Below are 13,033 nucleotides of genomic sequence, written 5' to 3' on the forward strand. Positions count from 1 at the left end.
TGTGGGAGCGCCTTGACTCTCCTGCAATAGGCTCAAGCAATAGGCAGGTGTGGGAAAGGCTGAGGGGGGCTGGTGAGAGGAAACTGGTGGGTGTGTTTGGAGCAGTTGGGAGGAGGGAGGCCTTGGGCTTTGCACATCTTCCCCACAAACCACTGTGGCCCTCAGGCCTGTTGAAGCTGCCTCTTTGGGGCATCCAGGACACCGCTAGGCCTCAGGCAGTTGTTTGGTAGGGGCAGGAGGGCCTGCACAGAGTAGGGGGCTGTGGAGGGAGAGGGGAGGAGTGGAAGCGTAGAGATGCTGCCAGGCCCTGCCACTCCCACGCCCAGCCCCACGCAGCCTTCCTGTGCCACACTGTGGACCCTCTGGGACTCTGTGGCCCCAGAATTGGGGAGAAGTGTCTGGCCTGAGTTGGCATCACCTTCAGGAGACCCCTGGACCTAGGTGACTTGGGGGGGCTCTGTGGATTCGGGGACTGACAGATTTCCCCACTCTCCATGCCTCAGAATGTCACGTGGTCTTGGAGATCAGGCCTGGGGACAGAGGAAGGGGCTCCCCTGGAGGCTGTGGCTGCAGCCCAGAATTGGCCATGCTGAGTGGCTGGGATCTGAGGAAAGGGAGAATGCTGGTTTCCAGACCATGCCCTTCCTGGCCAGCTTGAGACGGTAGCCCCCCGCTCCCCCCAACCAACTCCCCGCCCTGCAACCCTGGACCACAAGGCCCCTGACGCTCGTCAGCACAGCTGGAGCCTCCTGTGGATGTGGGGACCCAGAAGTCTTGTCCCTGGCTCAGAGCAGGACCTACTGGGCTGGGGGGCTCCCCATGCCCCTGTTGCAGCCCTGGTCAGTACCTGTGGCCTTTTCCTCTCTGCCCTGTGCTTGGACTTGGGGCCTGCAGATCCTGACCTGTGAATTGTGGGTGCAGAAAAATAAACAGCGAGTCCTCTTCTTCTGGGCTGGACCTAGTACTCCATCCTTCTGCTCCACACACATACATGTACACATGGATACAGAAGCACACACAGACACATGAGGCTCTGCTCCCTTGGACAGTCACCTGCTCTGAGCCTTGTTGTTGTTCAGTCGCTTAGTCGTGTCTGACTCTTTGCAACCCATGAACTGCAGCACGCCACCCTCCTCTGTCCTCCACTGTCTCCCAGAGTTTGCTCAAATACATGTCTGTTGAGTAGATGATGCTACCTAACCATCTCATCTTCTGCCCTTCTCCTTTTGCCTTCAATCTCCATCATCAGGGTCTGAGCTTTAGTCTCCTCCAATGGCAAAGTGGAACCCTAAAAATTCCTCACTACTGGGGTAGTTGGCCCCAGGATCTGAGGGCCAGCATCTAGCCTCCAGCAGGGGCATTCTAGCACTCACTGCATCCTCAGTTTTGTGTTTCTCTAAGAGACAGCCTGCCCACGCCAGGGCCGCTATTCAGCAGTGCCCACACCTGTGGTCACCGTGGACCAGCCTGGCCCTGAGTGCTGGGCATAAAACAAGGCCAACCCAAGCCCCAGCTCCCAAGAATGAGTGGGAACTGAGATGCAAGTGGGGAGATCCCAACATGTGGGGCCAGCACAGCTGGAGGCGGTGTGGAAGGAGGGTGTGTTTGCAGAGGGTGTGTCCCTTGGTGTCCCCACAGGACACGGGAGGGAGACTCTAGACCTTGCAGGGGTAGAAAAGCTCTAGATGGACCTTCTGGTTGACTTGGAGCTGGCCAAGTGGGATGAGGAGCTTGGACAGACCCAGGGATTGAGCTTTCCTGCTCCCCTGTGTATCCAACCTTGGCCACTGCTTTTCGCCTTGCTGTCCACACCCACATTCTCAGCAGGGGATCCTGAGTGGCTGGGATCCCTGCTGGGTTCCCTGAGGCTCTCCAGGCAATGGTTTCTCCATCCTGACCTTAGGACCTGAAGGCTGCTTCCTGGGCAGGGGACAACCGGCAAGAGAGTGTGTGGATGGAGGTCCTACTCTCTTTCTGGAGATGGGACTTTGAACGCCTCGTGACCTCACCCACCGGGTCACGAGGCGTGACTGACACCCACTGTCTCTTCTGGCCCCTCCGCCCTGTTCGGGGGCCGCATCGCTGGCCCTGGGGGGTTCGAGGAGGGTCAGCCAGTTTTCCTCAGGCCTGGAATTAGTCACAAAGCCTGGGTAACAATGCAGAGGCCTAGAACAGACTCCTGCTGGGCTGCCCACTCTGAGAAAGTCACTGAGATCACTGAGGCTCGGTTTTCTGAGCTTAAGAGACCAGTGTCATGGAGAGGGGAATGTCAGTCCTGAGTAAATCTGGAGATGGAGGTGCTGGTGGTGCTGGGGATGTGGAGGTGAGAGCAGTGGAGATAGATGGTGGTGGTGATGATGAGCACAGGGTGGAGGTGATGGTGGTGGGGGTGGGGGTGGTGATGGTGATGGAGGGGCCCTCTCTGCTCTTCTTACAGGGTCACTGGTGGGGAGCTCTTTGAGGACATTGTGGCGAGAGAGTACTACAGTGAGGCGGACGCCAGGTGGGTGTAAAGCCCTCGCATGCTTCCTCCCCGTCTTCTCCTGCCTGGCCCTCCCTCCCTAAGCCTTGCTCCTCCTCCTCTGGCCCCCATCTTCTCTCGTGCTCTTTGTCCCTGACATGGTCCAGGGAGATGGTCAGCTGGGCGAAAGCCCTGCTCGGAGCCCTCTGGGGAGGTTCTAGGGTCAGAGTGGGGGCCAGCAGCTCGCGTGTCCCAAGTCAGAGAGGGCCCAAGCCTGCCCCCGGGTGGGAACTGACCCACAGAGGGGCTCTCCTTGGGGTGGCTGGTGGTGGGAGAGCGGACGGAGAGTGGTGGTGGGCCTCCTCTTGCCCCTCTAGGATGTCTGACCAAGGCCTTCCCTGTGGAGACTCACAGTTTCCAAATGCCTTTGCCCAAGACAGGCCAGGAACCCCTTTCTGTGATATCCTCCCAAGGTTACCTTGGAGGCAGAAAGGGAAGGCCATGGGGGCCTGGGCTGGTGGGAAAGGTGCCCACTGGCCCTCCTTCCTGGGCTCCCTGAGGGGCAGTGAGCAGGAAGCCAGGGCCTGAGGTGGGGGGTGAAGGGACTTTATCAGCCCTCACGGGGGAGTTGAAGGGGACTGACGTTTTCAGACATGCTGTCTGCAGCGAGGCTGCTGGGGCTTTAATGAATATGTATTCCCTTTCTAATCAATATTATTTTAACAAGTAGCTATTTGTGACTGGCTTGTGCACCCCCAGACGACCTTGCCTGTCAGTGACAGCCTGAGCCCCCTTGAGAGGGTGGGAGTGGTTCTGGTGTCACCGAGGCCCCTACCTGGGCAGCATGAGGCCAGGGGCCTGGCGGGTGTTGGGTGGGGTGTTGGGGTCTGTCGTGGGGTGGAGTGGCCAGTCGGGGCTCTGGCTCCCGAGGGTACATGGGCACTGGCTGCTTTCCTGAGGCTCCTTGAAGAAGGGCGTTCACTTTTCATGATAGCCTGGGAATGGCTTGGGGCAGAACCCGGACAAGGAGGGCTGCCTTCCGGTTCTGCCTCCGGTGCCCCCCGATTGCCTTGGGGGTGCGGGAGGGCTTACCTTAGCTGTTCTCTTTTCCCCCTCCTGGAGCATCCTACCAGGGCTCCTTTGTCCTCAGTGCCCACCACGGAGCACGGCCTGGGGCCTGGCACCTTCCTGCACTCTGTTGGGGACGGTCTCGCTGGAGAGGGAATGTGACCCACAGCGGAGCCTTGCTTTTGGCTGGGAGGCCCCCATGCCCACCTCTACCCCCGCACTCCACGTCCCCCAACCCCCCAACACCTTGTCCTTGGATCTCCACCCTTGCTCACTCTCACCTCCTGGCCTCATGTACTCCAGTGCCCCCCCTTCTGCCCCACCCCACCCCTCCAATTCTGTGGCTCCCTCCCGCCCGTCCAGGGTGGCAGGGATCTGGATCTTCCTCCCTGGGCCTCTGTTGTGGAGGCTTCTCTGGAGTTTGGGTCCCCTGCCACCAACAAATGCTCAGTTTCCTCGGCTCCACCTTGCTGGTAGCCAGACTATGAGGAAGAGGGTGAGAGGCAGCCGCTCTTGGGGATCTCTCCCAGCCAGCCCCATGCATTAAACCCGTATGTCTGGCTGTGGTTTTCGCCGGGAATCCTGGCCCCTGGAACTGTGTGTTTGACCTTTGTGTTGGTGCTTAGCTTATAGGCAGGAGGGTCTGAGAGAGTGATGTGGATACCCATGTGGGTGGGTCACCCACGGGCATCACCAGGAGCTCTGGCAGAAAGCGGGGGTAAAGGCTTTCTCCCACTCTGGGAGGGTGTTTCCCTTGGGGACCTCCTCTGAAAGGGATCTGGGCTGTGTTGAAACTGGAGCCCTAGACACCTGGCCAGGGTGGTGGGCACCTCCCTAACCACGATGCAGTCTGGCCCCCATCTAGCACACCCACCCCCTTCCAGGGCCCTGTCTGGGGCCGTGCTGCTCAGAGCTGAGCATCTGATGAATTCCTGAAGAGTCACATCTCTAGAGGAAGAGGACGCAAGGCAGGAGTAGCTTTTTGGAATGCTTTTCTGACCAAGAAGGCTGGAGAGTCCTTTGAAGAGAAAGTGGAATCTTTATTTTGGAGTTTGTGGGGAAAATGAGGGGTCTTTTTTTCAAACCTGGGAAAGCAAAGTTCAAATCCATTTTTAAAAAACCCTGAAAACAGTATGGTTCATGAGAGGTGCTTGGGGTGTGTGTGTGAGAATGCTGGCTGATCCTGGAGGAGGAGCGGGAGGACAGAGGGAGAGGGATAAGGAGGAAGAGGAAGGGAGGGGAAGGATTATATCCCAGGTAACAGCAGAGCCTAGAACCAGGAGAATAATGTCCAGGACCGGCCAGCATCTGGAATGACGCTGGGGAGCAATTCTGACCACAAAGTGACTTTCTAAACTGTTCCGTTTGAAAGGAGTCCTCATGAGGATGATGGTATAATGTGAATGCAAGGCAGAAGGGACCTTGTGACGGGCCAGTCAGTCTCATGTTCCCCAAGGCCCTGGTCTCAGACTGGAGATCAGGGTGGGAGCAGGCTGAGAAGGGCGCCAGGAGCTGTCTCCAGGGTTCCCTGGAGGGTGGGCTGCCCGGAATGGGGTGCTCTCCAGGCACATGAAAGTCCCATCTACCTGCTGGCTGTGGAGGCCACTTGCCCGACGGTCCCAGAGATGCTGTGAAGAAAAGACTTGGGAGACAGGCCAGGGCTGCCACATTGGCTCTGAGAAGGGGCATACCCGCACAGTTTTCTCTGGGGTGGGGCTTGCAGGATGGGCGGACAGGGCTGTGTCAGAACTGTAGGGCTTGATTTCAGCAGCCGGGCTGAGTCCCAGGATGTCCAGGGAGAGATGCAGACTGGTGCTGGCTCAGCAGGTGTAGTCACCCCATCCTGGCATGAGTTTGGAGCCCTGAATCCTCAGGAGGGGATGTGGAGGAGGACAGAGGGCACTGCCCACCCACATCTGAGCTGATGTATCAGTTGGTGCTGCGGCAGGTGCCTCCCGGGTCCAAGAAACCTTCCTGCAAGGCTGAGGACACAATGAGAGGAGAGAACTAACATGCCTCTGCGGTCACGGAGGCCACAGTCCAGTGCCCAGAGTGCAGGGCCGCCACGTGACTGCAGCGGGGATGACGTGGGAGCCCCGAGCTCACTCCACATGGAGGGAGGTCTAGAGAGTGTCCTGAGGTTGAGAGCGGAGGCAAGGTCATGAGGGTGAAGAAAGAAGACGGGATTGACCCAAAGCTAACATCAAGACTTGCAGGGGTCTCAGCAGGCCTGAAGTTGGAGCCAGGTCATTCCAGGGCTTTCAGGGAGTGGCTAGTGGCCCAGGGGACTCCAGCCTGTGGCTGTGAGGACTGCTGATGGTGTGGAGGAAGGCTTGGGGTTCCACATGGATGGCAGGGAACACAGCTCAGGTGGACACCCCCAGGGGCAGAACCAGGGTCTGGCCACAGCAACACAGGCAGGGGCTGGTCGACCTGAGGGTCCCTGAACCCCTGGGTGGGGTGGGATGCTGCAGTGAGCAGGTGGTCCAGGGACTCAGGGCTGAGCTCCAGGAGCATGCAGTGATGTCCCAGCATGGCTCCCCAGGGCTCAGATTCCCAGGAACTGGGAAAGCCAGTGCCCCATGCCCCGGGGCCCTGGCTCAGTGGCCTCAACTGCAAGTGCTGGGGCTTCCTCTGGCCTCTGCCTCCACCCAGTGGCCTGTCCTGACCCCAGAGTAGCTCCCCAGACCTCAAGGCTGAGCTCTGCCCACGACGAAAGAGGCCCCTGTATGAACTTCCCCTGATGGGGCAGCCTGGAGGGGCTGAGCCCATGTCTACAGTCTCGGGAGGGCTGGTAGTGGCTGGATGTGGAGCTGGGGATACAGGGATGAGGGTGAGGACCACAGAAGACCGAGGCTGGCAGATGAGAGCATGGTGGGAGGGACAGAAGCAGGGAGGGAGGCCCTGGGAGCAGGTGGGACAGGAGAGCTCAAGGGTTTGGGGTGGGGGTGGGGTTTCCAGCCCTTAGAGGCATCTAAGGGGAGGGGCTGCTGGGGGACTGTTACCCACAGGTTTGGGCCTAGCTCCTTCTAATCCCATAAACCTCAGGAAATCCATCATCACTAGGACTCTGAGGTCTAGGTTTCCTCAGGGTGGACACTCAGGTTACTTTTCTAGCAGGTGGAGACCACCTGCTCTGTGGTCAGAGCTGTTTGAGAACATGGGCTGGTTTCTTGTCCCTTCTCCTGGTTTCTTGTCCCTTCTCTGAGTTTGCTGTTAGGAAAACAAAGTCCATCCCTCCAGCTGACCTTCAGTCACCTCCCCGGTCTAGCTGCAGCAGAAGCAGTCCCGCCTGTGCCTCCCTCGCCCCCACCAGAGGGGCTGGGGCCAAGACCCCAGGGATGGGCTATGGCAGCCTGTGGGATGCCTGTCTCTGGTGGCTGGTAATGCTCCAGGGGCGCTGTGGAATTCCAGGGGTCTGTGCCTGGCTCTGGGGGCAGCTGGATACTTCCCAACCACCTAGAGGAGGCAGGTGCAGGTCACCAGGGCTGGGGGCATCTAGGTCTGGAGGCACCTGGGTCTGATGTCTAGGGCCATTGCTGAAGCCCAGGTGTGGGAGGTGCCTGGGGAGAGCCTGGGCCTTTCTCTCCAACCAGTGATGCCCCAGGAGGCTTGGGACTTCTCCCTTATCTGGAAGGAAGCCCCTCGGGGCCCTGGATAGTGCCAGGCTGCCCCCAGAGACCCCAGTGCTGCTATGGAGCTGAGCTGTCTAGCATGGCAGCCAGCAGCCAGCGTGGATGTGAAGTTTATTTTAATGAAATGACACCCATTCTCACACATGTGTGCTGGTGACTGGAGCGTTAGCACAGCCTCAGAACAGAGAAGGGCACTGGTGCCTAGGGCATCACTCCCGCACTGTGGCACTGGCCTGCCCTCTCTCCCTTGCCCTTTCACCTCTACCCTCCCCTCCCATTGTCTGGGTCTCCAGCTGCCTTGCAGAGTGTAGATTCAGCCCTGGCCTCCCTCCGCAAGGGCACCCAGCTCAGGGCCAGGCATGGCCAGCATGAGCTTGGGGTGGAGTGCATTGAGGTCAGGCATCTTTCTTCTGTGGGCCTGGTTAGAGGGGAGGGCATGCCTTGTGTTGACCTTTGAGGGTGAAGAGGGAGCCCCAGAGGCCCCCTGCTAGCCAGCGTCTCGTCTCCCAGGCAGGCAGCACCGTGATTCCCTGCTTCCCCGGGGCCCCCACTGGGCTGGAGATCCCACCACTCCCACACAGCACCCTTCTCCTGCACCCCGCCAACTCCTCAGGGGCCATCCGCACTAATGCGCCCGCTGTTTGCTGCAGTCACTGCATCCAGCAGATCCTGGAGGCGGTTCTCCACTGCCACCAAATGGGGGTCGTCCACAGGGACCTCAAGGTGAGTCCCCCCCCGCTCTGTGCCAGGTGTCTGTCGTCTGTAACTGCATGTCGTGTTTAAGGGGAGGCTCGGGGGTAGGGCAGTGCACCAGAAGACACGTGTGTAGGGGAGATGTTTGCATATGTGTGTTCCCGTGTATTTTTGTGTGAAGGTGTGTGCCTATGAGAATATGTATGCATGTGTGTGCATGTGCATTGGCACATGTGTGTGCATGTGTTTGTGTTTGAAGGTGCATGCTTGTGAGAATGTGGGTCTGTGCGCACACATGGACATGTGTGTATGTGTGAGCATGTGTACATATGCATGTACATTTGTGCATGTGTGTGAGACTGTGTGTGTGTGCATGTGTGTGTGTGTGTGTGCATGCATGTGTCTGTACACATCCCTCCCAATGCCTCTAGGCTTCAGGGCTGAGAGGGGACAGTTGTCAAGAATCAGCCTAGTGGCACATGTCCACGCGGGGTCTCGCTTTCTGGGCTCCAGTTGAGATTCGGACCTGGCAGGAGGGACACAGAGAATGTACCCGCAGGTGGGGCTGATGCCTTGGGAGCAGGAGGTGAGGGGCCAGTTTGGTCTCTTCAAACTTCCAGTCCTTTCTACTCGTCTCTGTGGCCCTTGGCTCAGCTCTGGGCCAAGTGCAAATTGTTTAAAACAAGGGTTGTCACCCACAGGCCTCTGTGTGGTGGGAGGGGCCCTCAGGAGGAGCTGCAGCCTTCTCCCACCCCCTTCCTCCTTCCTGCCCTTCCGCCTCCCCCTTCCTCCTCCTCTCAATCTCTCCTCCTTTCTTTGACTTCAGCTTTCTCCAGGTCTGAGTTTGGGTCAGTTTCTTCTCTTGCTGGTTTTGCAGGGGGTGGGGGGACCCCTGGGCCTGCATCCCTGCTGGTGGTGTTTGAGACCAACCTTCTCGTGGGTGCTAGGGCTGAATGGAGTCACCTTTCTAGGGCTACCCAGAGGTGTGTGTGTGTGTGTGTGAGAGCTGATGCTGTGGAGCTGCTCTTGGGGGGATGTCCCACCAGGAACAGGCCTGGGACCCTCCCTGTGCCCTCATGTGTCCTCGCTCCCAGGCTGCATGTGGTGTGTGGTCCCCTGTCCTCTCATGGGTCTGCCCAGGCTCCCCCCACTTGACTGCCTGTCCTGTGGGTGCCCATCTGTCTCTGTGTCTTGTCTGCATGGGCCTCACTCAGGGGTCTCTGGGAGGAGGGGCTGCAGGGAAGAGGACACGCATCCCTCCTTCATCCTGGACCTCATGATGCATAACAGACCTGGAGCCCGAAGCTCCGAAGTGCAGATGGGTGCTCTCCCCAGCCCAGGTGTGGCCTCAGGGCACACAGAATCCTTGCTGAGAAAAAGAAAAAGGAGTTAGGACCAGTTGGTCTCCTCTCCCACCAGGTGTCGGGGGGAGCAGGCTGTCCCTCCTCCTCTAGAGAGGCCTCTGTCATCTTGGCTGAGATAGACCTCCAGAAGCAGTACTGTGGTGGGGTTTCCTCTCAGCCGAGATGTGGAGGGTGGAGAGAGCAGAAGGGCTTAGTGCCATCTTGGTGCGTATGAGGGAGCCAGGGTGGAGCCCGGGGGTGGGAACATCCCTGTGCAACCCAGCTGGGTCCCCTCCCTCTCCTCCCAGGGAGGAGCCTTGTTACCCAGCTCTTCCCAGGGACCAGGTTCCCTTAGCTCCTTCTTCCCAGAGAGGCATTCTAAGTCACTTCAGTTGTGTCCAACTCTGTGTGACCCTGTGGACTGTGGCCCACCAGGCTCCCCTGTCCATGGGATTCTGCAGGCAAGAATACTGGAGTGGGTTGCCATTTTGTCCTCCAGGGGATCTTCCCGACCCAGGGATTGAACCCACGTCTCTTATATCTCCTTCACTGGTAGGCGGGTTCTTTACCACTAGCGCCACCTGGGAAGCCAAAGAATGCTGGTTTATTTCCTTGGGGTTGGGGGAATCTGATTGGTAGAAGCTGGGTCAAGCCCCCAGCTGCAGTATTTCAGACTTCTTTTTTTAAAAAAACAATTTTTTAAAATTTGAAGTATAGTTGATTTGCAATGTTCTGTGTATTTCAGACTTGTTGGTGTGGGGCTTGTGGGGAGGTAGGGGTCCCCCTGCCCCACTCACACTGGCAAAATCAAGGTGTTCAGGGGCCTCCCGGCCGTGCTGGGCAGACGGTATCCCCAGCACGTGTTTGGAGTGACAGAGCCTCAACCACCAGCTGTGTGGGGCCTGGAGAAGCTCTGGTTTCTGCCTCGTGGGCTGGCATGCTTCATCTATGCCACACGATTTGTCCTCACACCCCTGTGTCCAAGCAGGGTTAACTCAGTTCAGTTGGCGGCATTTGTCTTTCTTGGTGGCACTAAGGTGGGCAGCATGGTGTCAGCAGACCTTCCTGTCGGGAGGGTGGCCTGGTGAGGGGGCTCAGGGCCGGGAGAGCCCCGGGCAGCCAGGGATGAGGAAGTCCAGCGGCTTTGAGCTCTGAGTGCTGCCCTCTGGGAGGTGTCGAGGCCGGTGGGACAGGCTGGAATGAAGGAGCCTAGCATGCAGGACGCAGTGTGCAGGGAACTCCTCGGGCCTTCAGGGCCAAGTGTTCCTGGTAACCGGGCAGCAGCCTCCTTGGCACCCCAGTGGGACAGGGATGAACACCGTTTCTTCCTGCATGAGCAAGGGCGCTGCTCCCCGAGGCCGGGAGGTCGGCACGGGACCCTCCCCTCCTGTGAGCAGCCAGCCCAGGGCTGGTGGGACTTGGATGTCCTACACTGCTCAGGCCGCGGGGGCCCTTGGTTGTTTCTCCTTGCCCTTTGAGAGTCTCCATCCTGCAGCAAGTGCCTGAACCTTCCAGCAGCCGCTCTCACTGTGCAGCCAGCCTTGGTGGGCGGAGGGAACCCCCCCGCTACAGCAGGGGTCTGGGTCCTGCATGGCCTGCTGGGGCCTCCAGGTGTGCTGTTTTGGTCCCAGCACCCCGAGTTCACAAGCTTGCACTTTGAGAACCAGCTTCCCTCAGCTTTAGGGCTTATGTCCCTGCCCCTGGTGAGTGGGGGACAGAGACTGTGGGGTGCAGGCTCTGGGGTGTGCTCAAGCCAAAGGTGTCAGCTATGCTGGGGGGACACCCATGTGGTCAGGGGACCTGTGCACCCCTGTCTGCCAAGGGGTATTCTGTCCCCCTCTCTCTGGTGACACCCCTGGGTGTAAACCCCACACCCTCGGGCTGCTCACCTTCCCCACAGCCTGAGAACCTGCTCCTGGCCAGCAAGTGCAAAGGGGCTGCGGTGAAGCTGGCAGACTTCGGCCTGGCCATCGAGGTGCAGGGGGACCAGCAGGCGTGGTTTGGTGAGTACCTGGCCGGCCGGCTGGCCAGGGAACAGGGCGGGGCTGTTGGCCGCCCTGTGGTCCTTCACACCACCCTTTCCCGTCATGCTAGGGTTCGCTGGCACGCCGGGCTACCTGTCTCCAGAGGTCCTGCGCAAGGAGGCGTACGGCAAGCCGGTGGACATCTGGGCATGCGGTGAGGCTGGTGTGCTGGGCGAGATGGGCTGCACCCACAAGCACTGCACCAGACCCACACCTGGCTGCCCCCAGCTGGGAGCACCCTCCCCACCCAGACCAGAATTACTAACACAACCCTGGCTGTTGCCGAGAAGCCCACCACCCCATTGCCTGCCCTGCGCTCGGCAGAGCAGTCTGGAGAAGGGGCAGCAAGTGCCTGGATGGGGGATGGATACTGGAGGGGCGGGGGCTGTGTGGACCACCCTGGCAGGGTTGCCTCCTTGCCAGGGGCGTCTCCCCCATAGTCAGTGCAGTGGAGGGGGCCTCCCCTGTGAAGTAGGGTCGGGGGGCAGAGGAGCTGTTTATGCCATTCTGCAAACATGAGGGTCTCCAAAGAGGGACACTGATTGACGCTGGCTGTGGGGATGGAGAGGAGGGGGTGCTTGAGGACCTCAGTGTCCTCATGGGACTTGCTGGCTTTGGGCAGTGACCCCCACCCTAGCCAATGCTGAGAAACTAGCTGAGGGTCCTGTAGCTGTTAAGTACCAGGGCTGGGCATCTGATTCGCATCCTGGGATCACACGCCAGACACCCCGTAGCAGCATGTGACTGGTGTGTGGCTGCACTGGTGGGCTCCGCAGGGCCGCTGGGCTGCTGGGCGTGGGCAGTGAGGGCAGCAGCATGAGGCCCTGGGCTGTTGGCTCTCCCCAGGGGTGATCCTGTACATCCTGCTCGTGGGCTACCCACCCTTCTGGGACGAGGACCAGCACAAGCTGTACCAGCAGATCAAGGCCGGGGCCTACGATGTGAGTGCCAGGACCCCCCATCCCTCCCCATCTGGGGGAGGCAGGCTGGCAGAGGCAGGGTGTGGGGTGACACCCCTGTTTTCAGTTGAGGCCCTTTGGAGAATTCTGTCTCCTGTCTGGGGAGGGGGCTTCAGGCTCCCCTGTGCCTGGTTTTCTTTTCTAGTTCCCGTCCCCTGAGTGGGACACGGTCACTCCCGAAGCCAAAAACCTCATTAACCAGATGTTGACCATCAACCCCGCCAAGCGCATCACGGCACATGAGGCACTGAAGCACCCATGGGTCTGCGTAAGTTGCACCAGCCCCGGACCACCCCCTAGCATGTTAACCTTGGGCCCTCTCCTCGAATCCAGTGGGTTGGTCCTGTGGTCTCCTGAGGGCTATGGGAGCACGGGACATGCTATGTGGCTTGGGACGTGCTGGTGACTTAAAGGCCTCAGTCCCTGGGAGGACAGGAGCTCCATGAGAAGAAGAGGCGCCATCTAGCGTGTGAGGGGATGAAGCGGCAAAGGAGGGTGAGGGCCAGGTGGTGATGGGGACAGGTGGAGTGGACGGCCATAGGAGGTGACGGACTAGGAGATTAGGCAGGCAGTGGGGACAGGTGGCCTCCGGCTGATGTGAGTAGCTGGTAGCTCTTGGCACAAGAGCCCCAGAGGTGCTGCTACCCTGAGCCTCTCTCTGACCTCCCCTCTTTTGAGCCCCCCTTGGGGACAAAGCTGATGCCCCCAAGGCTCCTTGCAGTAATGCCCTCCCTCGTTCCCTCCCGCAGCAACGCTCCACTGTGGCCTCCATGATGCACAGGCAGGAGACGGTGGAGTGCCTGAAAAAATTCAACGCTCGGAGGAAGCTCAAGGTGAGACACTGACCCCA

General features: G+C 59.4%; 1 protein-coding gene across 1 annotated transcript in view; it reads left to right on the forward strand.

Annotated features, from left to right (window-relative positions):
• The window catches only part of CAMK2B (calcium/calmodulin-dependent protein kinase II beta), a 63,447-nt gene that overhangs the window by 28,244 nt on the left and 22,170 nt on the right, over positions 1–13,033 (forward strand). Inside the window, exons 5-11 of the mRNA XM_010829115.1 lie at positions 2,438–2,503; positions 7,815–7,887; positions 11,101–11,203; positions 11,295–11,378; positions 12,071–12,165; positions 12,329–12,451; positions 12,933–13,016. Coding sequence (XP_010827417.1) covers positions 2,438–2,503; positions 7,815–7,887; positions 11,101–11,203; positions 11,295–11,378; positions 12,071–12,165; positions 12,329–12,451; positions 12,933–13,016 — 628 coding nt within the window. The remainder of the gene's footprint in view (positions 1–2,437; positions 2,504–7,814; positions 7,888–11,100; positions 11,204–11,294; positions 11,379–12,070; positions 12,166–12,328; positions 12,452–12,932; positions 13,017–13,033) is intronic.

This window comes from Bison bison, unplaced genomic scaffold (assembly GCF_000754665.1).
Source record: "Bison bison bison isolate TAMUID 2011002044 unplaced genomic scaffold, Bison_UMD1.0 scf7180017864499, whole genome shotgun sequence".
In the NCBI taxonomy this organism is placed as follows: Eukaryota; Metazoa; Chordata; class Mammalia; order Artiodactyla; family Bovidae; genus Bison; species Bison bison.